General features: G+C 36.4%; 1 protein-coding gene across 3 annotated transcripts in view; it reads right to left on the reverse strand.

Annotated features, from left to right (window-relative positions):
- The window catches only part of Dock11 (dedicator of cytokinesis 11), a 178,243-nt gene that overhangs the window by 62,821 nt on the left and 89,945 nt on the right, over window positions 1-25,477 (reverse strand). For 2 of the 3 annotated variants that reach the window (XM_013068283.3, XM_087199882.1), the window contains exons 24-36: window positions 21,443-21,561; window positions 19,450-19,519; window positions 19,244-19,369; window positions 18,238-18,309; window positions 16,783-16,929; window positions 14,355-14,438; window positions 13,324-13,435; window positions 12,797-12,835; window positions 11,117-11,295; window positions 5,995-6,111; window positions 4,347-4,422; window positions 3,109-3,218; window positions 497-608 (exon numbers count right to left, since the gene is read on the reverse strand). In XM_013068283.3, the coding sequence (XP_012923737.1) occupies window positions 497-608; window positions 3,109-3,218; window positions 4,347-4,422; window positions 5,995-6,111; window positions 11,117-11,295; window positions 12,797-12,835; window positions 13,324-13,435; window positions 14,355-14,438; window positions 16,783-16,929; window positions 18,238-18,309; window positions 19,244-19,369; window positions 19,450-19,519; window positions 21,443-21,561 (1,363 nt within the window). The remainder of the gene's footprint in view (window positions 1-496; window positions 609-3,108; window positions 3,219-4,346; window positions 4,423-5,994; window positions 6,112-11,116; window positions 11,296-12,796; window positions 12,836-13,323; window positions 13,436-14,354; window positions 14,439-16,782; window positions 16,930-18,237; window positions 18,310-19,243; window positions 19,370-19,449; window positions 19,520-21,442; window positions 21,562-25,477) is intronic. The other variant, XM_004872144.4, reaches the window with a different exon arrangement.

The following is a 25,477-nucleotide window of genomic DNA, read 5'->3' on the forward strand; positions in this document are numbered from 1 at the left end:
ACTGGTAATAATAGTAACTTATGCAGTGTACATCAAGGAGAAGAAAAGCAGCCTTATAACCTGACACCAGACAGTGCCATGCAGTGATGCTACAAGAGATGACAGCATTCCCTACCCTTGGAGAACGTATCCTGTGTTTTCTTTCTGATTTTTAAAATCCTGGGCCAAATAAAAACTAAAGGATTAAATATGAATTGTCATTATTGTTTCCTTCCTGTTATTCTGGTCATTTAATGGATTATATACTCTGCATGAAAAAAAAGTTTAGCACTTCAAAACCTATTGTATGATTTTACAAATTTATAAAATTACTTTAAAATTCATATGATCAAACCTGTATGATTAACACGAACTTAATTTAAGGTTCATATTAAGGGGTATTTAAGATCAGAGTCTTCAAAGATGTTTCTAATGTTTATGTGCTCTACTTACAGATGATGGTCTGAACCTATAAGGGTGGCTGGTAGGGTTCAAGCTGAATACATTGGTAACTCACCTTCAGAAATCATTTTTACTATATATAGGTAACACATCAAGAGACTTCTGATTTCATACTGATCCAGTCGGTTATACTGGGATACACTACTCCTTGTAGAACTCTGTTGGGTCTGTGGTATAAAGACAGTACATTTGTGAAACACCTTTAATACTCCAGTTTTCTACAGCCTTAAATTCAATGACTGTATCATTAGTCCTATTTGGAAAAAGTCTAAACATAAGTCTAAATTTTATACCACATCTGGCAGGTAAATGAGCTGAGTCTTTGTTGACATAGTACCTAGTAATACCACTGAAAATCATGTTCGAGTTTTCATAAAGATACAGTCATGAATATTCTGCATGTTTCAGTCCTATATGCCTTGTGTTTTTGCAGCAAAATTGTAAAATAATCACATATAGCTATTACAGGAAAAATAACTTGTGTGGAGGAATTTAAGGTATGTGAAAGCATAAGAAACATTTTAAACTCTTTAATTTGAATCCCTAGTTTATTAAAGTGCAATATTTAATCATTAGTGAAATTATCTAAGATGTTAGTTAAAATTTAAGATAATTACACTAAGGAGGATCCAGTATTCAAAATTAGAGCCTCTACAAAGTAGTGATGTTCCTGTTATTTAATGATGTCTGTTAAAATACCAGAAGTTAAGCATAACAAGATCTGACTTTTGGGGGCTTTATATGAATAAAGCAACAATAATCTCCTAAAATTTTATCCTTCTTAAATGCCAGTACTTAAAGTTGTTCTGAACTGGGGAGACACATTCCCTAAGGTAAGATATACCCAGAACTTTCACATGGAGCAAAACAGATCTAAGTTCTGATTGCTTGCAGCAGTGTGATGACTAGCAAGTCATTTAACTGTTCTGACTTTCATTTGCCTTATCTATCAAAGTGTCTGCTGTCATAATTCTAAACAGTGTTAAAGAAGGAGCTTTGTGAATAAATTACCCCAAGATTCAAGGAAGTATGGTTCAGTGGTTCCCATGGGGTGCTTCCTTTCCAGAGGCATCAGCATCACCTGTAGGTGTTAGCAGGTACCATACCTACTGAATTTCACTCTAAGAGTGAGAACTGGCTATCTTGTTCATTAAACAATCCAAGTGATTCTAATGCACACATAGAGTGCTATGATACAGTACAGAAAGAGCTGGAATTAAAGAGTCTGTGTTTGAGTGTAGCCCTGCCATAGCTGTGTAAGTTTTTCTAAGTCACAATCCCAATTTACATTTGTAAACTGAGAGTTGGAGTTGATTAAATTTTTATGGACCCTTCTAACTCTAAATTTTAGGATTCTGTGATTTTACATAGCATTGTGGCAAAACTTTTTAGTGGTCTAAAATGTGATCTCAAACTTTAATGTTAGGCTTGAAACAACTTGATGGAAGAGTTGAAGGACTTACTCTTTTTTGTTGTTTTTTTCCTGGTACCAGGGATCGAACTCAGGACCTTGTCCTTTCGAGGCAGGTACGGTGCCACTGAGCTAAATCCCCAGCCCTTGAAGGACATATTTTAATTAAGTGATGCCAGGATTCTGAGACCATCAATTTGGGGATCTAATTTTTTTCTCTTAAATTAATGTCATTGCTCTATTACAAAGAAGTAAAAGGCTGAATGAATCTTGCCAGGATGTGCTTTATTTAAATAAGAAGGCAAATTAGATGTTTTAAATTTGAGCCTTCCCCCTCTAAGAATAGAGTGATCCCAAATAAATAACCCAATGAATGCATTTCAAGGTCCTGAGGTCTTAGAAAGATAAGAACAGTCCACATCTGAAACTATTAGAAGGAGAGAAATTATAAAGATCAGAATGGAAATTAATGAAATCAGACTGAAAAAAACCAAAGGATCAATGAATCAAAGACTTGGTTATATCAAAGGATGAGAAGGAAATCTCATGATGGGGAAGAAGGGAGGGAGAGAAAAGGGAAATAAAAAGGATCAAAATATGATATGTATATATACCAGTTACCCCATGGGGAATGTATTTACTATGTATCACAAACATACACTAATAAAAAAATTGAGGAACAAAACCTCCCCCTCTAGAACAGGTTAGAGTATGCTAGAGTAAAAGAAGATATTCAAAAGTTAAAATGCTTGAATATGAATGAATGAATTGTCTCCTATAAATAGTTTAAAATACCCCAATAAACCAGGTGTGATGGTGTGCACCTGTACTCCCAGGTACTTGGGAGGCTGAGCCAGAAGGGTCTTTTGATCCCAGGAGTTCAAACCTAGTCTGAATGACATAGTGAGATCCTGTCACAATGAATGGATAGAAGGATGAATAATGAATGTATATAGTATTTAAAAAAACAAAAACATCCAAGTACCAGCATCCAGGATAGGAAGGGATGGCTAAAATGTCCAAGAATTGGGCCGGGGATTCAGTTCAGTGGTTTCGCCACATGCTGCACAAGCTCAAGGACCCGAGTTCGATCCCCGGTACCAAAAATAAAATAAAATAAAATATCCAAGAATTATGGAACGCTTTTTACAAATCCAGGATGGACTATAAGAATATAGAACCACATATTTATATAAAAAGTAAATTATAATAGTCTAACACATCACTAGGGTTATCATACATACTTAGGTTCTTACATTTTCAACAGTGTTGCTTTGATCTGGAAATCCTGTTGCACCTTCTGGGATGAGGGAACCTCTTGAATCTTCCCTCTTAATTCCATGACCATTTTGAAAAGACCCATAGGCTGGAAAAAAAATCCAAGTCCTTATTAGCAACAGGAGAAATTGTCAGAAATATTTAAAAAGTAAGTACTAGGACTAATATGTAGGTAAAAATGATGCAGATTCATAAAATGCAATTTTAAAAACTGAAACACACACGGGCCGGGTTTTAGCTCAGTGGTTCTGCTACCTCCCTCGCAAGTGCAAGGACCCGAGTTTGATCCCCAGTACAAAAAAAAAATTTGAAACACATGTTAAAACTTACAATCCTTGTGCAAATCCTTTTTTAAATTAAACAACTTTTTTCTGCTGTTACTTTTGATGATACAGTAAACATATTCATGTCTGTGTTTTTGTGAAAAGTGGTAAATATTTACATTTTAAGAAGTATTATTCATAAAGTTAGAGATTTAATAAAACTATAAATGGATGACTAAAAAAAAAAGTATAGGGGATGGAGATGTGGCCTGGTGGCAGAGTATTTGGTTGGTATGGGTGAGGTCCTGGATTCTATCCCCAGCACCACACACACAAAAATACTAGATTGCCAGGCGTGGTGGTGCATGCCTATAATCCCAGGACTTGGGAGACTGAGGCAGGAGGATCACAGGAGTTCAAGGCCAGCCTGGACTACATAGTGAGACCCTGTCTCAAAACACCAGAAAAAAAAAAACTAGCTTATTTTAAGCAAGGATATAGGGAACAGATCTTGGTCATTTAAAATGTGAAATTTATAGATTATATAAAAATTCTAAAAAACCAATTAAAGGTTAAGCAATTTTTTAATCTCTCAAAACACTTTGCTATGTATGAAACCACAAGCAATTTCTCAGAAATCATAAAGTCACATCATTCAAGAGACAATTTTATAAAGAAACCTTGGACCCAGAAAAGGAAAGTGTCTTGCCCCAAATTGGTGACAGATAAGAGGTAGAAAAACCAGTGTTTTTCTCATTATCTTGTATTTTCTCAGTATACCAAGCTATGTTTTTAACAAACATAGACAAATTAGGCAAAGAAATATGGCTGCAATTGTTAGATTTTAATTAAGCTTTAGTAGCCATCATGTTATGTATAGTTTTATTACAAAATATTTCAAAAATTCAGAGAAGTAGGGTGTATATTTCTGAACATCTAAAGGGCTTAATTACCAGTGTCTTTGTCAGTGCTCAGACTTCCTCTGTTTGTAGGTGAAGTAAAGCCACATGGAAACTCATCTCTGGATGCCTGTAACAGAATGTGATACCCGTGTCACTTAAACCAATTTGTACACAAGGATAAGAAATTAGAATTAACAGACTAAGCTTGATGTTAAAGCTTGCTGTGAAAGTCTAAAGTCAAGTACATTACTTCGTATTTAGGTGACTCTCTGTAAAAACTGGATACTAGCATACTGTTTTAACCAAGACTTCTGGCCCTGTGACATAATTCTAGATAGCTGCAATTGCTGTAATCTAAACATGGTCCAGTTCTCTTCCTTGGAATCAGGGGCAATGCTAGAAGTAAAACTTGAGCTGCAGATATCACTGTCAAATACAGGTGAAATGAGTATCAGTATTGAGCTAGTATGTGAAGAAAGACCAGCCTGACACCCAGATAGGTGATACAGCATTCAAATTCAGCTAATTGATACGATCGAGTGCCACAGGCAACAAAGCCATTGGGAAAGCTTAAAAGTGCTTTCTCGGGAGTCTAGGGCAGGCTTCACATATCAGCTGGGGCATTTCATAGACAATGTTTCCTGTTGTAAAGGACACAATTTAACCTGACACCCAACAATATAACAGAGCTACTCAAAGTGCAAAGGTAGTCTTTGGCCATAACAACATGGAAGGGGGCAGGAGTTAATAGTTCCACTGGGCACCATATTTTTAAATTGAGACACTGGAGAATAGCCAGGAGGGTGACCAAGAAAGTAAAGGGTTTGGAAGAAATCCTTTTTTAGAAAAAAATTAGATGACATACGTGGAATGGGTACCTGTGGAGATGAGAAAAGATGTGTTCTATGTGTCTCTAGAAAGCAAAACCAAGGTCAGTGGGTAGAAATCTTTTCAGGTTTTTGTTTTTGGGGGGTTTTTTTGGTACTGAGGATCAAACTTGGGTCCTTGCACTTGCGAGGCAAGCAGTGGAACCACTGAGCTAAATCCCTGGCCCACCTCTTCAGGTTTTATGTGAGGAGTGTTTTAATTATTACAATGGCAAAAGTTAGTTTTGCCAAATGGGAAATTGATTACTTCCAAAGTTCCCACTAAGTGTTAAGATTCTAAAAGAAATAAAAAGAAAGCAAAGACCAATTGTGATGAGCTAAAAGAGACTAAGAAGCACTGAAAACAGACTACCAAGGAAGGGGAGAAGCAAAGGAATAGTTTAATCCCCAGTGTCTAACGTTCTGGAAGTGAGGACTCTTTTGATTAGTTTTCAAATTGAATGAATATATCAAGGCATATTAACAGCAGTAGATCTTAAGAACAAAGCAATGGGTCCAAGGGATCATCGTGTTCTTTTGAACTTTGTTATTCAAAGTGTGGTCCTCTGACCAGAGATACCCAAAAGCTTGTTAGAAATGCACACCCAAGCCCTTGCCCAAGGCCTACTGAATCAGAATCTGTCTTTTAACAAATTCTCCAGATGATTCATACGCACATGAAAGTTTGAGAAGCACTGCTCTAGGAAAAAGTCTAAATGGAATAAAAGAGTAAAAAGTGAACTCTTAAGATCGAGCCCATACAAATACAGGTCCAATTCCAAATATATTCAGGAAATAGGATAAAACTCAAACAGAAATACATGAATACTTACAGAATTAGGCATGGCTGCACAAGAATACAAAGTATCTCGGCCTGCTAATCGCTGTATATTTTCCAAAAGCAGTCCAACAAATGGGAGATATAACTGTGCTATTTTGGCTTGTTGGTTCTGAAAAACAATTACCAAAAGCTGAATTGCTACATGATACATATATACTACAAATAAACAGTTTCATATGTCAATTTAAAAGACTAAAAGTGGGCTATTATCCACAACAAATTAGTAAAGCACGAGTCTATCTATACTTAGAATCTCGAAACTAATTACTTCAGAACTTTGCAGACATTTGGATTTATACAGAACACAGAATCAAAGCACACCCATCAAACACTATGATATAAGAGGTTGTTTTTAATAGCAATCTATAAAGCAGATAGTATTAGTCTGGTTCTTTAACTGCAATGAGGGTTGAATTTTAAGAGAGCAGAGACCATGTCTGTCTTGTTCACTGCTTTATCCCCAGTGCATGGGCACATAGCAGATGGTCAGTACACACTAGCTGAATGAATGAGTAAATGAAAAAGTGAAAAATGGTGAATTTCTATATTCATTTAAAAAACACTTTTTGCTTTGATTAAAGCTCCAATTATAATAATGTGATCTGGGCACCATAAATCAATGATAAGACTTGGGAGATTAATATATTTGTAAATAAATACATAAATAAAGCTGGCCACTTAATTAATGTAGTTCCTCTTTTACAAATGTATTTGCTTTCTTCAGTTATGGTCATTTTTCACCAGATTTATATGTTCAAATTGGAGAAAACTGGTTGCAGTGGCATAAGAGTTGCGCTCCATATTTAAGGTCTTTGTGAAGTTTGTCTAGAGACTTAGATAAGATCTCTATGGCAAAATGATCAACCTACAGAATATAGACGATTAATAGTACCTCACTGTTCTACTCTACATTTATTCTTCAGAATGAACACTTTTTCTTATTAAATTGGCCACATCGACACATTCTTTTGTGAATTTCAAAAACCCTTCTTAACAGATTTGCTGCTAACATAGTACTCTATCAGTGACAGTCTAGGCCACCAGATTTAGTAGGTCTGGGATGCACCAGATGACGCTTATGCACAAACAGGCTTGAGGACCATTAACTTAGTACAGCATCTTGCCCCAAGGCAGGAATGGTCTTTATATTGATCCCTGACAATGATTAGTTTGTACACTTTCTTTAAAATTCCAGCCCTCTCAGGTTCTGTTACAAAGGACTTTCAGTTGAAATATAAATGTTCTACCCCCAGGTATAACTCTGTTCTTTGAAGCTAGAAAGAATAAATCTACTTTTACTTTTACATGGTAACCCTTTAAATATTTGGAGGCAATTACCATGAATTGTCTTCGTTGATTCTTTTTTTTTTTTTTTTGGTACCGGGGATCGAACTCGGGTCCTTGAGCTTGCGCAGCAGGCGGCAGAACCACTGGGCTAAATCCCCGGCCCTCTTCATTCATTCTTAATGAGGCTACATAGCTCTCATTACTTTCCTTTACTGCATGGCTTTGGTTCCAAGATTTGTCACCATTGCAACTACACTTTTGGGCGGCAGTTCTCTAATTTTTTTTTAATGTCCATTTGAGAGGGAGTATAGCTACAGGTTAAGAGTATACATTTTGGAATTGACATGAATGGACACCAGCTCTCCTACTGCTAGCTACTTGATTTTGATAAGTTTCTTGGCCAAAATTCCTCTTTGGTAAAATGGGGATGATAATAGCTATATTAATTCATGTGAGGTATTTAATATAATGTCTGGCATATGGGAAGTCCTCCATAAGTTATAATTCCCATTATTTATTATGGCTTCTAGGTAGGAATCCACTTCAGTTCTGATAGTGAGTGATCTCTATACAAAGAAATTCAACTCTAAAGTAGACCAGAACAGGAAAATACAGTCATCACAAAATAAACTACAAATTTTGCCTGCCCAAAACACAGCAACCTAGAAATCTATTAATAAGAAGACTGATTAGATAGATAAAATAAGGTATAGCAATATGATAAAATACTATGCAACTGCTTTTTTAAATGTAGTAGCTTTAATCTTCAGGATATACAGTTAAGTGAAAAAAGAACAATGCATAATGATAGGCTTGGGCACACATAAAAGAATATATGAGAACTGACAACAGCAGTTGTTTCTAGAGAGGTGAACTGGGGTATAGAGATAAGGAATGGTAGAGGGGCATTTTGATTTTTATTTGTTAGCATATACATAGATTGCTTTCTAAAGGAAACAAAATTAGAAATAGTGTGTCCATGGCCCAACTAGAAATAGAAATTGCAATTCTCTCATGTGTAGTGGATACAGGAACTATAGACCCCAAGACAAATGCTAGGCATTAGACATTGTTGTTCTTAAATGTCTCAAGATGAACAACAGATCTCTCCAAGAAGTTTATGAGTAACGCGTAACAGCAGTATCTCCAGAATTTCATTAGAGGAGTGGCTTAGGAATGGCAATGTTTTTGGAAAGGGTAGGGGCAGGAGTCTAGTCTCAAAACAGGTTTTCCATAATTCTAAAACAACTATTTATTTGGGGTCAATTTGGGGGACTTGATGGAAATTATGGGGGCTTAAAGCTTCCTCCCAACGCTTATCTTGACCTCAACACTAATGAGAAACCTGTTTTACTCGAATGTATCTGACAAATGACCTCTTACCCAGGTCATTGTCGAACTGTCTGCACCAAACAGAGAAAGGACATTTTATATCCACATCCTAAACACTACAATTGAGGTTTGGTTAACCAGGTCCACTAAGCAAACAAAATTCTTCTAGAGAGAACCCAATACTCATGTAATGCCTGTCTGAAGCTTTTGAGCAATGAGGAAAGAGCTTTGGATGTCACAGAAAGGATAATGAAGCTTTCCCATATCTAAAACCTCAAACAGTCAAACAGGCATACTGTTAGTTATTTATAGATAACAGTAGCTTTGTATGTGCACACATGCATGTGGTACACATATTGCTTTCAGAATTAAAAATTTTTAATGTCTAATTTTTTTCTTAAATTCTTTTATTGGTTAGGTAGAACTCTTGAAGATATTGGCATAGGAAAAGACTTTATGAACAAAACCTCAATAACACGGGAACTAGCAGAAAGAATCAACAACTGGGATCTCATCTTACTAAAAAGCTTCTGCACTGTAAGAGAAACCACCAACAGAGCTAAGAGACAACCTACAATGTGGGAAAAAATTTTAGCAGCTGTACCTCAGACAAAGGGCTACTATCTAGAATACATAAAGAACTGAAAAAAATCAGACCCCCCAAATTCAAAGACCCAATTCAAAAATGGGCATCTGAAATGAACAGACATTTCTCAAAGTAAAAGCAGTAAATGTCTAATTTTTTGAAGTAAAATATTTAAATTCCAACTCTATGTTAGACACTGATGAAATCACACTTTCATTCACTTTCATCTGAAGAGACAGTGGGAAAAAATACAATTTCCTGCTTCAGAAAGGGGGAAATTCATTTTGTACTATTCCTGTGAAAAATTTAAAATCACAACTAATGATGTTTACCTCCACACTGCATAAGATCCTTTTACCCACTACTACACATTATGTAGCAGTTAACTAGAACCCAGTGGTACCTGGCATTGTTAGAGGTTTGACCAAGGTTGGTTGGACTGGATGACTTTTAACTTATGTTATCAATATCAGCATTCACAAAAAAAGAATATGGCACACAATAGAGCAAACTATCCCAAGTGGGAGTATGTTATTATAGTTATTATAGGATATAGTTATTTTAGGATGATAAAATACAAACTTTAGTAAGCAATAAATACATTTAAAAGCTAAGGAGCTGATCCATTTTAGGACAGACATGACAAAAACTAGCAATATTTCTAAGCCAAAAAAATATCACAAAACAAACAAACAAAAAATCAACTGGGCCAGGCATGTAGCTCAATGGCACCATGCCTGCCTGGCAAGCACAAGGTCCTGAGTTTGATCCCTGGTACCAAAAAAAAAAAGAAAAGGAAAAAAAAATTAGTAATTAAAAAAAAGTAGATGTCATTCACTGACAGGTATTTTCTAAAGGACAAATGGGAATGCTATAAAAAAAAGACAATCCATCTCCAAGTCAATTGTTCTTTCCAGAACAATTATCATAATAACTTACACCATAATTCTGTTTATATTCAAATATAAAAGGACAAATTACTAATTATGAAACTATATGATGTTTACTTGAGCCATTGGATACCAGCGAAGTAAGCTAGGTTGTTTCAGATTCATTCAGTTGCAGTGTACTATTTTCCATCCTGTAAGATTTAATGTCAATAAGATTATGGGGCTGGAGGTGTAGCTCAGTGGTAGAGCATTTGCCTAGCATGTGTGAAGTCCTGGGATTGATCACCAGCACCGCAAAAAACAAATAAACAAAAAACCAAACAGATTTGTGTATACATGTTAAAGGTGCAGAAAATGTGTGCTGTATGTAAGTATATAAGGTTTACAGGCACACATATCTATTAATAGTGACACGCCATCACAACATTTTTTTCAGTAAGAAGACATTATATTACAAATTACATATGATATATTTAACATACTTTATTAGTAACCACTTAATCAACAATATTATATTTATTTAGAGATATAAGGTATATTTAAGTATATACATAATTTGACAGAATATGCATGGCTATAACCCTATTTGATTTTTAAAAATTTAGGGCCAGGGATTTAGCTCAGTGGTTCTGCTGCTTGCCTTGAAAGCGCAAGGTCCTGAGTTTAATCCCCGGTACCAAAAAAAAAATCATAATTACTTTATATAATAACCCACTGAAGCAGTTATGTTGTTCTTTATGGTTTGACAGGCTGAGAGTATACAGCTCAGTGGTGTAGCACATGTTTAATATGTGCAAGGCCTTGGATTCAATCCTCAGCACAAGAAATAAATACATGATTTCAGAAACCAGTATTCTTCTTCAACAGTTACCTGGACAGTTTTTAAAACCTAATGACTTGAACAGAAACAAAACTTATTTGTAAAATTATTCTGTTCCTTGCTGTAAACTTTATCTTGAATGAAAAGTCTTAGTAGAAATTTACTAATGTGATACTGAGGGCAGTATGGACATTCTTACCTTGTGCTGATATCTAGTGTCAAATGCATGTTTTATCAAAAGATTCTTTATGACAGAGATAGCTGTATATCTGATCTCATAATTGTCTTGAAGAGCGATGGAGGTTTCCCTCAGAAGTAGACCGACCAAGAAGTGATGCTTACAATACTCATCTGACAAACTGTATTCAAGATGTGAATCTGCAGTACAATGAAATTTAGAACCCTTTTTATAAAACAGTATAATTATCATTTAATAAGTGATCATATTAGCAAGAACTATAATTTTTATCATTCATGAATCCGAGCAACTCTTTCATCATATAGAATGAGCATGCAAACTTGCACAAAACAGAAGCAAAACAGGGCTAGATATAGCTTTAATTGTAATTTCAGTCAGCAATAAAATCTTTACATTCTTTTGAACTCTCAGAAATCTCAGACTAGAGCTTGGACTGAAATGATTCTATATTTGGCAATGTTCTCACACATTTCTTTATATCTGAAGAAAGTTCATTACAACTATAAACTTGAATGATTCTATACAGTGCTTGATTTACTTATCTATTTATACTTATAAAGTAGGAACAGAAAGAAAAGCTAGACAACTGAATTGTTCTAATAGTATTATGTACTGACTGTTTTAGTAATCATTACATATTGTCCTGAATATATACATGAGGTATGAGAACAGCAAGAAAAAACCTCAACGCACTCCAACTCATCACCACACAAATACAAATCTTTCATTTCACATAATCGCCACTTCAAATTATATCTTTCAATCTTTTTTTAGGTCTTCAATCTATTTTAAATCCCAGATGTTAATATCCTGGTTGGGACTTGCCTTATAACAACTTAGAGGGGAGTGTGATCAAATTTAATGATTTCTATAGTAGACTTCTACTATGTTTATTTCCTTACCCCTACCATATAATTTAGTTAGGCCAGAAAGCTGAAGGGCATATCTTTAATATATTTCTTTGCCTCTTCTGTACAATGCAGTGTATATAGTTAGGACTTAATACATTCTAAATCCTGATTATCTGTTCATCCTTTCTTTTCCCCGACTTCCTCATTGCTACCAATACATACTAGGGGAAGTATGTGAGTGATGCACACTGTTGTTGGTTGGAGGTAGTAGGGTTCTAAAATACTTTCTTAAAGACTAAAGCAGATGATTATCTTCCTGCATTGTGCACGCTCTTTGGTGAATTTCAGTCACTTTCTATGCTGACTAACCAAGGTGGCCTTATCTGGGTGGATTTTGCAAATGGTAATAAACCTTTTACTTTAGTAATTTGAATAAAACCAATCACGTGTTTCAATCTCATCTTTAAAACTGTGGCCAAGTAGCCATTAAACAGGGTCTGAGGAAAGGAGGCAAGCCTGGGAGAGGTGAGCCACACATAAAGAACAGACACCCTCTGTCCATTCCTTGCTCCCAGGCTGGCTTGCAGCAGAAACTTGTTGTCTGAGGGTAGATAGTTGAAAATTGATTTCTTCTTGTAACATTCAAACTTATTTTAAAAGTAAGCAAGCACACTGTCTTTCAGATCTTTCTGGGTACCACAGCCAAAGGCTCATTTTGGCTAGGGAGGATTTGAAAAGCAAATAAAGCCCCCATCCAACTTAGCCATTCATCAAATCAATTGTGTTTAAAAACAGCAAATTTCTTTAGAGTGAACCGAGTTAAACCTACCTACTGAAGTCAAATGGTCCACCGCAAATGAAAAAAAATCTAATTAATATATGAAAAGAAAAGGGACAAATAAAAAACATAGTAACATAAGAATAGTGCTACACAACAAAGCAGTCAATAAAACTAGCAATGGACATTAAAACTGAAAGCACTTCACAAACTCAGTATATACATATTATCATTTTAGTCTGCCTTTATATTTCTTTTTGATGCTTTCAGCAGAAATGCATTTCTTCATTTAGTCTCATATGAGATTCTAAACACTGTTACAGACAGCAATTTTACTAGTATCTAACATCTGTGTTTAAACAGCAATCTATATAACACACTTGATTTCTTCATACTATGAATACTGCCACTGATACTATGAAGAAAATGCAGAATACCATTAGTGGACCTATCTTCAGATAGTAACAATTCTGAGATTACCATCAACTTAACTGGTCTAATTAGAAAACATTATACTACACTAGCACTAGTAGAAAAAGAAAAAATAATTCCAAATGATAGAATATGCAAATATATACCTTGAACTCGCTGCAATTTAGGTTTTGCAAATGCCATTGGCAAATTCAGAGGAATGTAATGTTCATGATTGCAAATTGTTTGCAGAAATTCAAACTTGTATTCAGCCAGAACCTAAGTGGACAGAAATTACACATTAACTTATTTTGAGTGGGCATTTACTATTCAGAGAATCTAATACATAGGATTCTAATACATAGAAGTGCTTGGTATTCTAAGCATACCTTGAGACACAATCTGTGCAAGAAAGCATTAACACAACAGGCTTGAGACTGTTATCTTTTTAAAATGCCTGTTGTAAGGCTGATGTTGGCTGGAACCTGAGAAATTAGATTTTTTATTTTTGGTATTGGGGATCGAACTCAGGACCTCGCACTTGCAAGGCAGGTGCAGTGCCACTGAGCTAAATCCCCGGCCCCAGAAACTGTATTTTGATATGTTCCCTACAAGATAAAGTTGCACCTTTGGTGCCTACCTGTTTAAGCTATTTATACAAATAATGTGATTTATAGTGAACACCTGTTTTGCTTCTCTTCTTGGGAATCTGGAAATCTGACCAGTCTTCAATACATGACCGCCCCCCCCCCGCAATAAAAACTGTCAACTCTGAGTCTTATATGATATTCTCCAAAAAGAAATAGTGTACATATGAGGCTGCATTTTTGCTGCTGGAAAGAGATTCTGTCACGTGACCCATCACAGGAGGGAGAGAGCTCAAGACAGCCACACAGGGGCTGCCAGATTCCACTGGATGCCTCTGTTCTTTCTGGATCCAGCTGTGTATCCTTATTGCATCACTCGCATGAATCCTAGTCAGGTGAACCACTGTATGTTGGGTCCTGCCAGTCACTTGCCGATCACGTATTTGTCTGGAGAAGCTCAAAAACACTAATATTCCCTGCTTTGATGGACTCAAAAATACTCAAAAGTGCCTAAATGAAATCATCAATTACAAATCCTCCAGAAGAGTGTCACCCTTGATGTCATGCTCTCATGACTGACATTCACTACAAAGTATGTCCCTATAACTTACCTTAGGATCTTTGGGGCTGAATCCAGATATATAGTCATTTATCAAATTGAAAACAAATCCTCTATCCATTAGAGTCAAACAGCGCTATAGAAAGCAAAACATAATGAATGGTTAGTTATGTAATTCTTTTAAGAGTCTGTTAAATATAGCTTGAAATAATTTAAATTTGTTCTACATTAACTGGGTCACATTTTCCTTTTTACAGATAATAGAATAAGAGCTGTCGAAGCTTCAGGTGACCTTAAAGAAAAATATAAAGGGCAAAGTGACTTATCATTGGACTAGAGACTCAACAATTTCAGCTGTACAATTTTCAAAACGTGGAGGAACTACTGTGTTTGAGATAATGTATTGCATTCTAGAAAAATATGCAATTGAATAAGACATGGTCCTTACTCTTCTCCAATGGTAAAGGCAAACAAATAATTAAAATACAGCACAGTTATAAGTGCAGAAAACCCCTGCAAAGAACAGGTGATCAATACTGCATAGAAAGGTCAAGGAAGAGCTTAACTTAAAAGATGAGTGAACTCTGCCAGGCAGATGATTGGTCTTCTCATTGGTTGTATTGAACCTAGTCTTTTCCTCACTTTATCCATCACACCAGCAATAAAATTAGCCTCAAAATTCTTTGGTGTTTCTCCATTGGATATATGTCAAAACCCGAACTTCTTAATCTGACACTCAAGGCCTTCCACCATCTGGCACTAGATGGCCTTTCCTGCTTTTTCTCCATACATCTTAAATTCACCACACAATGACTCTTTCTCTCATCCTTTTGCTCAGGGAGCCTCCAACACCTTAACTCTTGTCTTGGGAAACTCTAAACTATGCTTCTTGTCTCTGTCTGTGCTACCTCGTCATGATTCCTCTTTCTTCTTCTATAGTATTTTGTTTGTATTTTCAGTATTACGGTTGTAATCTCTATCTTGTATATGTATTAGAGCCTGACGAGTGATAGTCTCTCACATCTTTGAATTCCCACATAGAAGGCAAGCAAATCTTTGTGGACTTGAATTAGTAAATACTGGTATTAAATCAATGATGTTCTGCTCCCTTTACATAGATACTTCAAGTTTAAACTCTAGGGAAGAAATTAAGACTTTACATTCCAGTTAATCTCACCCTTTTTTGATTTTAAAAAGACATGTAGTAGCCAGGCATGGTGGTGCCCACCTGTAATCCTGGGTGTGAGGGAGGAGGACCGCAAGTTCAAGCCCAGCCTGGACAATTTAGTGACTTAGTGAGACCCTATCTCCGAAACAAAAAATAAAACGGGCTGAGGACATAGCTCAGGCCAAAGGCTTTGGGTTCAATCCTCAGTGCCCTCCCCCGCCCCCCAAAAGTAACAACCTGTGCGTGCTTAGTTTTTATTACATAAAAGGCTTATGAAATAGTATTAAAACTTTATTTTAATTCTGGGAAAGAAAAGGTCTTATGTTAAAAAAATCACACTCTGAGCCAGGCACAGTGGCACTTGCCTATTGGCCCAGCTATCCAGGAGGCTGAGGCAGGAGGACTGCTTGATCCCAGGAATTTTAGAACAGCCTGAGCAACATAGGGAGACTTTAATCTTAATAATTTTTAAAGGAAAAACATAGCCTGCAGATCTGAAACCTAGCTGCAATTTTTTAATTAAAAAAAAACAAGGGTATGTTAGACACTAAAACTGCAGAGACAGATTATTGATTATGAAGTTCTTAATATGAGGCATGATGAACTATGAGGAAAAGGGTCATAGTAAAGAAGCAAGTAAAATCTAAATGTGCTAAAAGCCCATGCCTGTCCTCAGCAATCAAATGTTTCTTGATAAAACAGTCACCTCTCAGCACTGCTACTTACATACTGACAACAACAAAATGTAACAGTGATAGATGTACTCTTTTTTGTAAACATAGGGACTTCTGGTATCTCTCTCAAAAAGAAAAAAACCTTCACTGGCCAAAACTAACAATTTTCATGTACATGTACTAGCAACATGTAGACTCCAGTTACATCACCAAATTGGTTGTTTTAGCTCAAAAGTGGCAAACGCAAAAGCCAACAGGGGTCAGAGAAGTGACTTAGATGCATAAAAAGGATCAGAGGACAATAAGGAGTGGTGGGACCTAGGACAACCTAGAAAGTATGTGTCCCATCTAAGAGGAGTTAGATTAAAATATGTCTGAAACATCTTACAAAATAAGCAAAATATGTCTTCCAGTTAAACCACTTGTGCGGGAGCTCAGATTTAATTAATTAGCCATCTTGTTTGAAGTAAGATAATCTCAAACTTGGCTCATCTGGCAATTCAGTCAAAAGTGTTACTCCAATGGCCTTATGAAGACCTAGGTGAATCACTAGACAGTTGGTAATTTTTTCCTTTCGTTTTCAAGACCCTGGCAATGAAGAAGAGTTCCTTACCATATCCTGGCTGCCTTTAACTCACCTTCAGGAAGCTAGCCAAACTGTAATTCACATTTCTGGACTCCTCGGGAATCTCTGCATAGCGAATAGTCACATGGGGAATTATTGCAAGCAGCAATGAATGTAAGACATGATGATATGCCTCAGGAAATCTCTGGCCTCTGGGAAGCTTAAATGAAATAGAAAAAAAGAGTTCCAAAAGGTCTAAATCAACTGCCACTTTTATTTTCAAACACATTCTAGATGTAAATATGTTTTTATGAACTATATGAACTATAATTTTAAATATATTTTTATGAACTATATGAACTATAATTTTTGTCCTAACTCAAAAATGTTATCATTAGTTCAATGTGTACTTTACTTTAGATTCTTACCAGAACTGTCTGATCTTCTAATGATATAACTGACTTCAATTATCAGTAAGAATGGCTCATTCCAACCCAACTCTGGAATAATATGTTCTTGGGATGCAAAAACCTCCCAGTTTTTCATTCCATTAATCCCCGGCACACAAAGTAAGCATGCATCTCAGTTTCAGCAAATTTATGCTATTAAAGTTTTGATAAAATGATGACTGTGAGGTGGATCTTTTATATTTAACAAGTAGTCTTGGCTTTATGGTTTCTATAACTAAAGAACTTTCTTCATACAGGATGAACATCCCTAATCCAAAACTCTGAAATGTTCCAAAATTCAAAACTTTTTGAGGATCAACATGATACCATAAGTGGAAAATTCCATGCCTGATATCATGTGACAGGTAATAGTTAAAACAGAAGTACAAATATAAAACATTTCACAAAATTTCCTTCATGCTACGTGTATAAAGTGTATATGAACTTTGTGTTTCGACTTCGGTCCTATCCCCAAAGTATCTCATTATATCTGTTCAAATATTCCAAAATCTGAAACAAGTTGAAATCTGAAACAATTCTGGTCCCAAGCATTTTAAATAAGGGATTCTCAGCTTGTACCCTTAAACTAATTTTTAAAAACAATTAAATGTATACACTATGTTAAAGGAACACATGTACGTACTGCATAAAGGTTTTTTTAAAATTTTGTACACTCTTTAAATCTTCATAACAGAAAGGTTATGTCTGATATGGTATTTGTTATTTTTCCAAATGAATCTTTCAACATATGACATTTTAAAATCATAAGACAAAGGTAAAGCCCCAAAGGTACTGAGTTTTACATGGCAAAAAATTACAGGACAGAATTTATGTGGAAGCCTGCAGAATGGACTGTGACAACATAGGAACTTCGAAACCTCTGATTTGTGCGGTACAGCTATTGTTTTTGTGAGCAACATTTAAAAAAGCAAAAGGTCTAGAGCTCTTTAAAAGGAGATTTGCATGTCAGTGCAATATGTAAGATTAGTGTTTTTTGTTACATACTACCTCTTACATACAATTGTTATTCAGCAACTAAAACTAAATAAAACAAAAAAATTATTATTGAGCCTGCTTACCTTAATTTTATTCTCTTCCAGCAAATATGTGGCCATGGACTTTGCGATTATTTCAAAGAAAAACCACGAGTACTAAAACAAAACAAAAAATCTTTAATGGTTATTATCCAAATCTTTGAAGCTTAGCAAAATTTAAATCTATATGGATCTTGTGCCTGAACTTCGCTAAAGTTTTTAAGTAATTCCAGTTCATTAGCAAAGTGTCACAGAATACCTTTGAACTGTTTTACCAAAAAGGTACTACTGTGCCCTAAGGGTGGCTAGTGATTTGCAAGGGAGAGGCAGGAATGTTTGTCCCGGTGGAAAGGGGTATTTTGTCACTGTCTTTATTTTGAATTTCTCACATCTGGTAATAAGAGCAAATCAAATTTTAGTTTATGTTGTTTTTACTTTAAAATTCTCTACAGACAGTGAATCTTATTACTACCCGCACTCAGTGTGTGTGTGTGTGTTTGGATGGACCCAGCCCTGACCTTGGTCCGACACTGGTGCAGCCTTCGTGGCTGACGTGCATGTTTGCCTACATCATGAAATCTGAAGGGTGGAGAAAAGCCTCAAGCAGATGTATCCTAAAGTACTCCAAATTCTACCATTTATAAAGGAAATAAGAAAAATAATGACAATAAAAGTAAGTTCTATCTTTTATTGAGTGCCTGCTACATGCCAGAAACTATGTGTTAATACTTTATTCATAATTTAGAAATGAGGAACTAGAGGCTCAGAGACACTAAATAACTGGCTTCAGGTCCCAGAACTACTCTGCAATGGATACAAGATTCTAACGCAGATTCATCGGATCCAGATTTGTTCTATTCTGCATTTGATTGAGGGCCAGGGTGGGCAGAAAGGTGATGAAGGTTCTGTGGAGAACTTCAGGAAAAGGGTGCTTGTGCACAGGGATGGGGAGAGTGTGAGAGATGCTGAATACCAAAGAACTGAATGGGGAGGGTACCAAACAAGTATATTTATGGCTGCTTTTGTTCTTGGTTGTGTCCCATGTCTTTACCTTTAGCAGTTTATTTATTGCTAAGAAATCTGCAGACTGTTTCAGTATCGCTATTATTGTAGTAGCCAAGGTCTCGTGTATCAGCTGGGCCTGAAGAGCACTCGGTTTTTCAGGTCGGAAGCTATACTACAAACAAAGAAGAGGAGCCATAAGCCAAAACTGTCCCATAAAACAAATCGCTTGGCAAGAAAGCTCAGTCTACAAACCTTAACGAAGGATCTTAAATAACTATCCAAGCCTTCTTCGTGGCACTTTGATACAATGTGTAAGAGAACCCTGAAACGATATTCGAAGAGGTCAGCATGTCATGCTACAATTAATTACTGTAGTGTGACTGTTAAATAAGATCATCATGTTTAACCTCCAAAATACCTAACACTATCTGAACAATTAAAAATGAGATAACATAAGATATAATGTCAGTTTAGTTCTAACAAAGATTTCAGAATCTACCATGCTTAGTGTCTTGTAAAATTTATTTCCTGGTTCAAAAGAACTTTATTTGCTGCCCAGATATTTCATTTCTTTTCTAAATCTCTGTGTTTGAAGTATGTATGGCTATGACCATATGTAGTCAAAGACTTCAATTAAGGTAAATACTGAAATCTCTCTAGTGAGAATAAAAGGAAAAAAAATATCTAATAGGAAAGGGAAAAGGGAGGAACAGGGCAGCTCTAATGATAGGAACTGAAATTGGAGGTAAATATAAAATTGATGAAAAGATTTAAATGTAAAAGCCTAGCAGTTCTCAACCTCAGTATGCATCAGAATCATCCGGAGAGTTGCTTAACAGATCGCTTAGCTCCTCTCCAGAGTTTCTGATTTTGTAGGTCTAAGGTGAAATTCAATGCTGCTGGTCTAGAAATCACATTTTGAATTAAAATAATGCTTCTTAAATTTTCAGCCAGACTATCCCCAAAACAAAGATGAACAAACAGCGTGGAGTTGTGTGTAGGGTGGGACATGGTGGAAGAGGCTGAGGCCAACAGCAGAAGCTAGCAGAGCCAGAAACAGCCAGCACAGAGCTCACAAGTTTTTAAAGTCTCCTGTTTATCTATCTATCTATCTATCTATCTATCTATCTACCTATCTGTCTGTCATGTCTCTTTGGTACTAGGGGTTGAACCCAGGAATGCTGAGCTTCATTTTCATTTGAGTTCCTTTATTTACTTTATTTTGAGTCAGGGTATCAGTGAGCCACTAAGTTGTCCAGGCTGGCCTTGAACTTGCAATCTCCCTGCCTTAGCCTCCCAGAGTGCTGGAATTATGGGCATGGACCACCACATCCCACTGAAGTCTTCTATTTTAATTTCAAAATTCAGGTGCAATTTGCATTCTACTTCACAATATGTTCTTGTTTGTTTTTATGTAAAAACAAGACTCTTATTCTTTCAAGTAAAAAAAAGATGGATTAGCGGTAAATTCTGTCCGATATGAGAAACTAGTCATATATAGCTATTTAAATCAATTAAAATTAAAATGAAACATAATTAAAAATTCAGTTCCTCAGCTGAACTAGCCACATTTGAAGTGCCCAATAGCCACAGGTGCCTAGTGGTTACTATGATGGACAGCATGAGAAAGTTCAATTAAAACTTATGTATTTGGCTTCCTAAATATATATTAATGGTCATGAAGGTATAAATAAGTAGCAATACAACAACAGTATGGGACTTCAATGTGCTGTTTTCAATGATGGATAAACTGGACAGAAAATTAATACAGAAATATTGGACTTGAACTACACTCAGACCAAAAGGGCCTAACAGACATATACAGAACAGTCTATCAGACAGCACAAGGATGTACATTCTTCTCAGGTCTACGTGGAATATTCTCCAGGATAAATTACATGTTAGGGTACAAAACAAGTCTTAAAAACTTTAAGACTGAAGTCATATCAAGTATTCTTTTCAACCACAATGGTATGCAACTCAAAATCAGTAACAGGAGGAATTGGGGAAAATTTAGTATTTGAGAATTAACATGCTCCTGAACAACCAATCAGCCAAAAAGAAGATGAAAATAGAAATTTAAAAATATCTTCAGACAAATGCCAATGGAAATACAACATACAAAACCGACTGGATGCAAAAAAAGCAGTTCTACAAAGGAAGTTTAATAGCAATGAAAGCCTCCATTAAAAAGAAGAAAAAGCTCAAATAAATAGCTTGTTTGTATTATAACACCCAAACTCACATGGTGCAGTTGATAGGAACATCATCTTCATGGGTCATATTTGTGAGAACTCGGAAGAGTTGCATAAGAATTACAGGTAGAAACTGTATCATGACTTGGATCTCCATGGCATGCAAACACTAAAATAAGTTATTATTAGTTATGAAAACAAACAGAAATATGATATACTTTCCAAATGTAAAACAACAAAAAATTAATGAGAGATCTACTGATTGACTTTATAGCTCATTTAAATGTGAGTTTCCTGGAACAGGGGATTTTGTTTTGTTAATTATTTTCTCTACACCTCTATTTTGACATTCATATTTGTTAGTTTATTCAATAGTAAATGCTTAACTGAAGATTATAAGTATAATTGGGATAAGTGAGTTTTGCAAAAAGACAACTAACTTGGTAAATCAACATTCAATGATGGGACTTGGGAAGGAGCAGGCTATTTAGAGATGCTAGAGACATGCCTAGCCTCTAGCATTCTGTAAGCTTTTCAGGGGAAGGGGGCAGCTCCCATTAATCTGGTAAGAAAGTTAAGAGGGCATCAATAAAGAACACTCCTGTATAGAATTGGCTTTACACAGGCATCGCCTATAAAAGTCAGGTAGTTTTTCATTCTAACATTCTTGTGGTTCATTTCTTCAAAGTGCTAACACTGTCTCTACTAGTAGGTGTGTTACAAACATCAAAAATGAAGAAAGGTGTGCGTACATACATAGAAATGTTACAGTGAAATGTGTTAAATTTGTTTCTTTTTTCTTCTTTTCTCTCCACATCCACTTACTCATTCAACAAACCAATAGCAGAGGAGGGAGGGAGAGAGGGAGGGAGGGAGAGAGGGAGGGAGGGAGGGAGAGAGGGAGGGAGGGAGGGAATTTCACTGAGCACCTTTTGCATCAATTCAGTGTGTAGTGCTATGGGAACAGAAACAGGCAAGTCCAGTACTTAAGGAACTCACCATTCCTCTTTCACATTCTCCCTTACTTTTGCTCCATCTTTCCATCCTTACTCTCCTCGCTCCTATGCAAGACTCTGTCACCTGAACCCAAATCATCTCAACAGTAACCTCCTAGACTTCTGTGGAACAGCCCACAATCCCATACACAGGGCAAGATGGCAAACTCAGGAATTCTACTCTTCAAACTTCCATCCTGTGTGCCCTCTCACCTATTCTTTCTGCCATCGCTTCTTTTCATAGCTGTCTAATCTATAACCAAAATACTTTTAATGATTTTCAGTAAGTCTCCGTATAGTTTTTCTTAACTCCCAACACATCCAGCTCTCATTTCCAAGTTAATGTTCCTCAAACGCTGGGTACATCAGACTTCCTCCTACAACGATTTGGTTGATGCCTCACCATTACCATTACAGAGTGGTTCTTGACCAAAGAGGCACACCACTTTCTGCAGATGTGGCAATGTCTGGAGACATTTGGGATTATCACAACTGGGGCACTCTACTGACATCTACTGAGTGAAGGCCTGAGATTCTGCTAAACAGCCTACAGCACAGTCTCTCACAACAAAGGATTATCCTACCCAAAATGTCAATAGAGCCAAGGTTGAGAAATCCTGACCTAGGGAATTAAGTTCAAGTTACTTAAGACTCAGCATACATTTTCAGCCTTTGTACTCATCATTGTTCTTTACAAGGTCAAATTGGTGTCTTCACTCTTCCCTGAATGTATCACATGATTTCCTCCCTTTGTCTCTTTGTTCATAGTTTTTAGTCAAATCTATAGGTGTTCTTTCAAAGCAAGTTCAAATCTCCACTTCAGTGAAACCATTCACTTTCTCATTCAACAAAGGCATACTGAATGTACTTCTAATAGCCAAGCATGCACACGCACACACACATGCACACACCAAAAACAAAAAAACAAAAAACAATAACCCCTGGTTCTTAGCATTACACAGTTCACACTCTAACGAGGGTGAACAACATGGAACTAAATCACTGCAGTCCAAATTGTGACTGGCCTGATAGTGGTATATACAAAAAGAACAAAGTAAGGAGCAACTGGGCTGCAGGTAGGTAGGGATAAGGCTTCTCCGAAGGATAAGCAGGATAATATCAGGCAGAAAGGAGAGGGGTGTGTTCCATGCAGTGCAGATCTCCCTGCTATCAGTACTGGTTTGCTATAATTTATTCTCAACACAGCAGCTAGTGTGTTCATTTTGAAATGCAAATTAGACAATGCCATCCTTCTCTTGTTAGAAACAAAACAAGCCACCACAAAAAACAGCTGTCATGGGCCTGCCATACCTGCCTGCACTCTGACTTTCTCTCCAAACTCATCTCACAACAACCTTCCTTCCTGCTGCTTACTGTGTGTCTGGTCTTTTTTTTTTTTCTGCCCTTCAAATACGTCAGCATAAGGTGTTCACACCTGCTACAATATTATGCTCTCCTTTTATACAGCCTTATCATCTGTCGTTGTTGTCCTCTCACTAGTTTCTTTTCAGGTGGAAGTGTCACCTCTTCCGATAGGCCTCCTCTGACACCTCTCTCTAGAATGTACAGTATTCCTGGGCACCTTAGATCCCATTAACCTGTTCTGCTTTCTTCACAGCATTAATCTCCATATAAAATTATTCATTTATTTATAATCTCTCTGTCCCAATAAGAGCCCAGCATCCAGAACAATGTCTGGACCCAGAGCAAATGTTTAATAAGTATTTGGTGAGTGGTAGAATAAATGAATAAAATAAGGAACACAGGGATGAGATGAAGATGGTTTCTTAGTTCACTGAATCCTTACCACTTGTGTTCTCGATTACACATTTGACATTTAGTCACATATTGCTTTGGATTATTTGTATTACTGACATATTGTCACTTATGTGTATCATGTCTTTTCAGTGACAATAACTCTATGGACAGTGACCTTAATGTATTCTTTTCCATAAGCTTCACAACATTTAGGAAAATACTAAAAACATAACAAGAGCTCAACAAGAAAATTCTAAATGAATTGATGAAATGGTGTCATTTATAGGGACAGCAGACAGCAGGATTTGCTAGGAAGATCACAGGACTGGAAGGTCAAGAGGCACATGTCACACACTCAGCTTTGCTCTGCTACCAACCAGGTGAAGAAGGACTACAGGCAAGTCACCTGTACTTGGGCTCCAGTTTTCTCATCTGTAAAAAGAAATTTCTAGAATCTTTCTCAGTAGTAGCATTTTATAAGAATCTATTTCTGAAATTACACGGCACTTCACTCACTGCCACTAGAGGGCAAGCATGGGTCATATAGATATCAAAAATTTCACACCCTTAAAAACTCAAATATGAGTACATTTTTTTTCCATCAAAGAATAGCAATATTTGAAAATGATGTTCTGTTTGATACCACTCTGTTAAAACTTTTACAAAACTTCTCCACTGGAAGAAAAACCAATTACCTTAATAGACAAAGCATTCATATATACAGCTGGGAGTCCTCCCAGACATTACCTGAGGACAGGATTTGAAAGTTACATGACTATTATACTTCTTAATAATAACTAAAAACAACAGCCATCACTGATGGATGATCTTCTTTCTTCTCTTCCAACAATGCATTTTTATACGGTAGGCAGAATGGTACTTTTAAAACCAAAGGCAAATCACGTCACTCCACTGTTTAAAAGCCTTACTCTGTAAGGCTTTCCATCTCATTTGGAGTAAATCCTAACTCTTCACCATGGCCTTGTGAAGCCTCACCTGACTAGCTCACCAGCCACCTTGCCAAGGTAATGCCTTGTCACTCTGCATTGGCCAGCCTGCAATTCTGGCTGCTCCTTTAACACACCAAGCCAAGCTCCTCAGGGTCTCTGGAGTTGCTGTTCCCAGCTCCCCCCTGTAATCTACATGGCTGACGTTCTCCTTTCCTTTAGGTCATTGCTCAAATGTCACCTTACCAGAGACATTTTCTGTGACCTTTGCAAAGCAGGAACCCTTCTTATTTCTGCTCTCATTCACTGTTTTGTTTTTCTAGCACTTATTACTACCTGATTTGACAATACACATATTCATTTCTGTGCTTATTGTCTGTCTCCA

This window comes from Heterocephalus glaber, unplaced genomic scaffold (genome assembly GCF_053883595.1).
Source record: "Heterocephalus glaber isolate CG9 unplaced genomic scaffold, H.glaber_assembly_v1.0 deba00001730, whole genome shotgun sequence".
NCBI lineage: Eukaryota > Metazoa > Chordata > Mammalia > Rodentia > Bathyergidae > Heterocephalus > Heterocephalus glaber.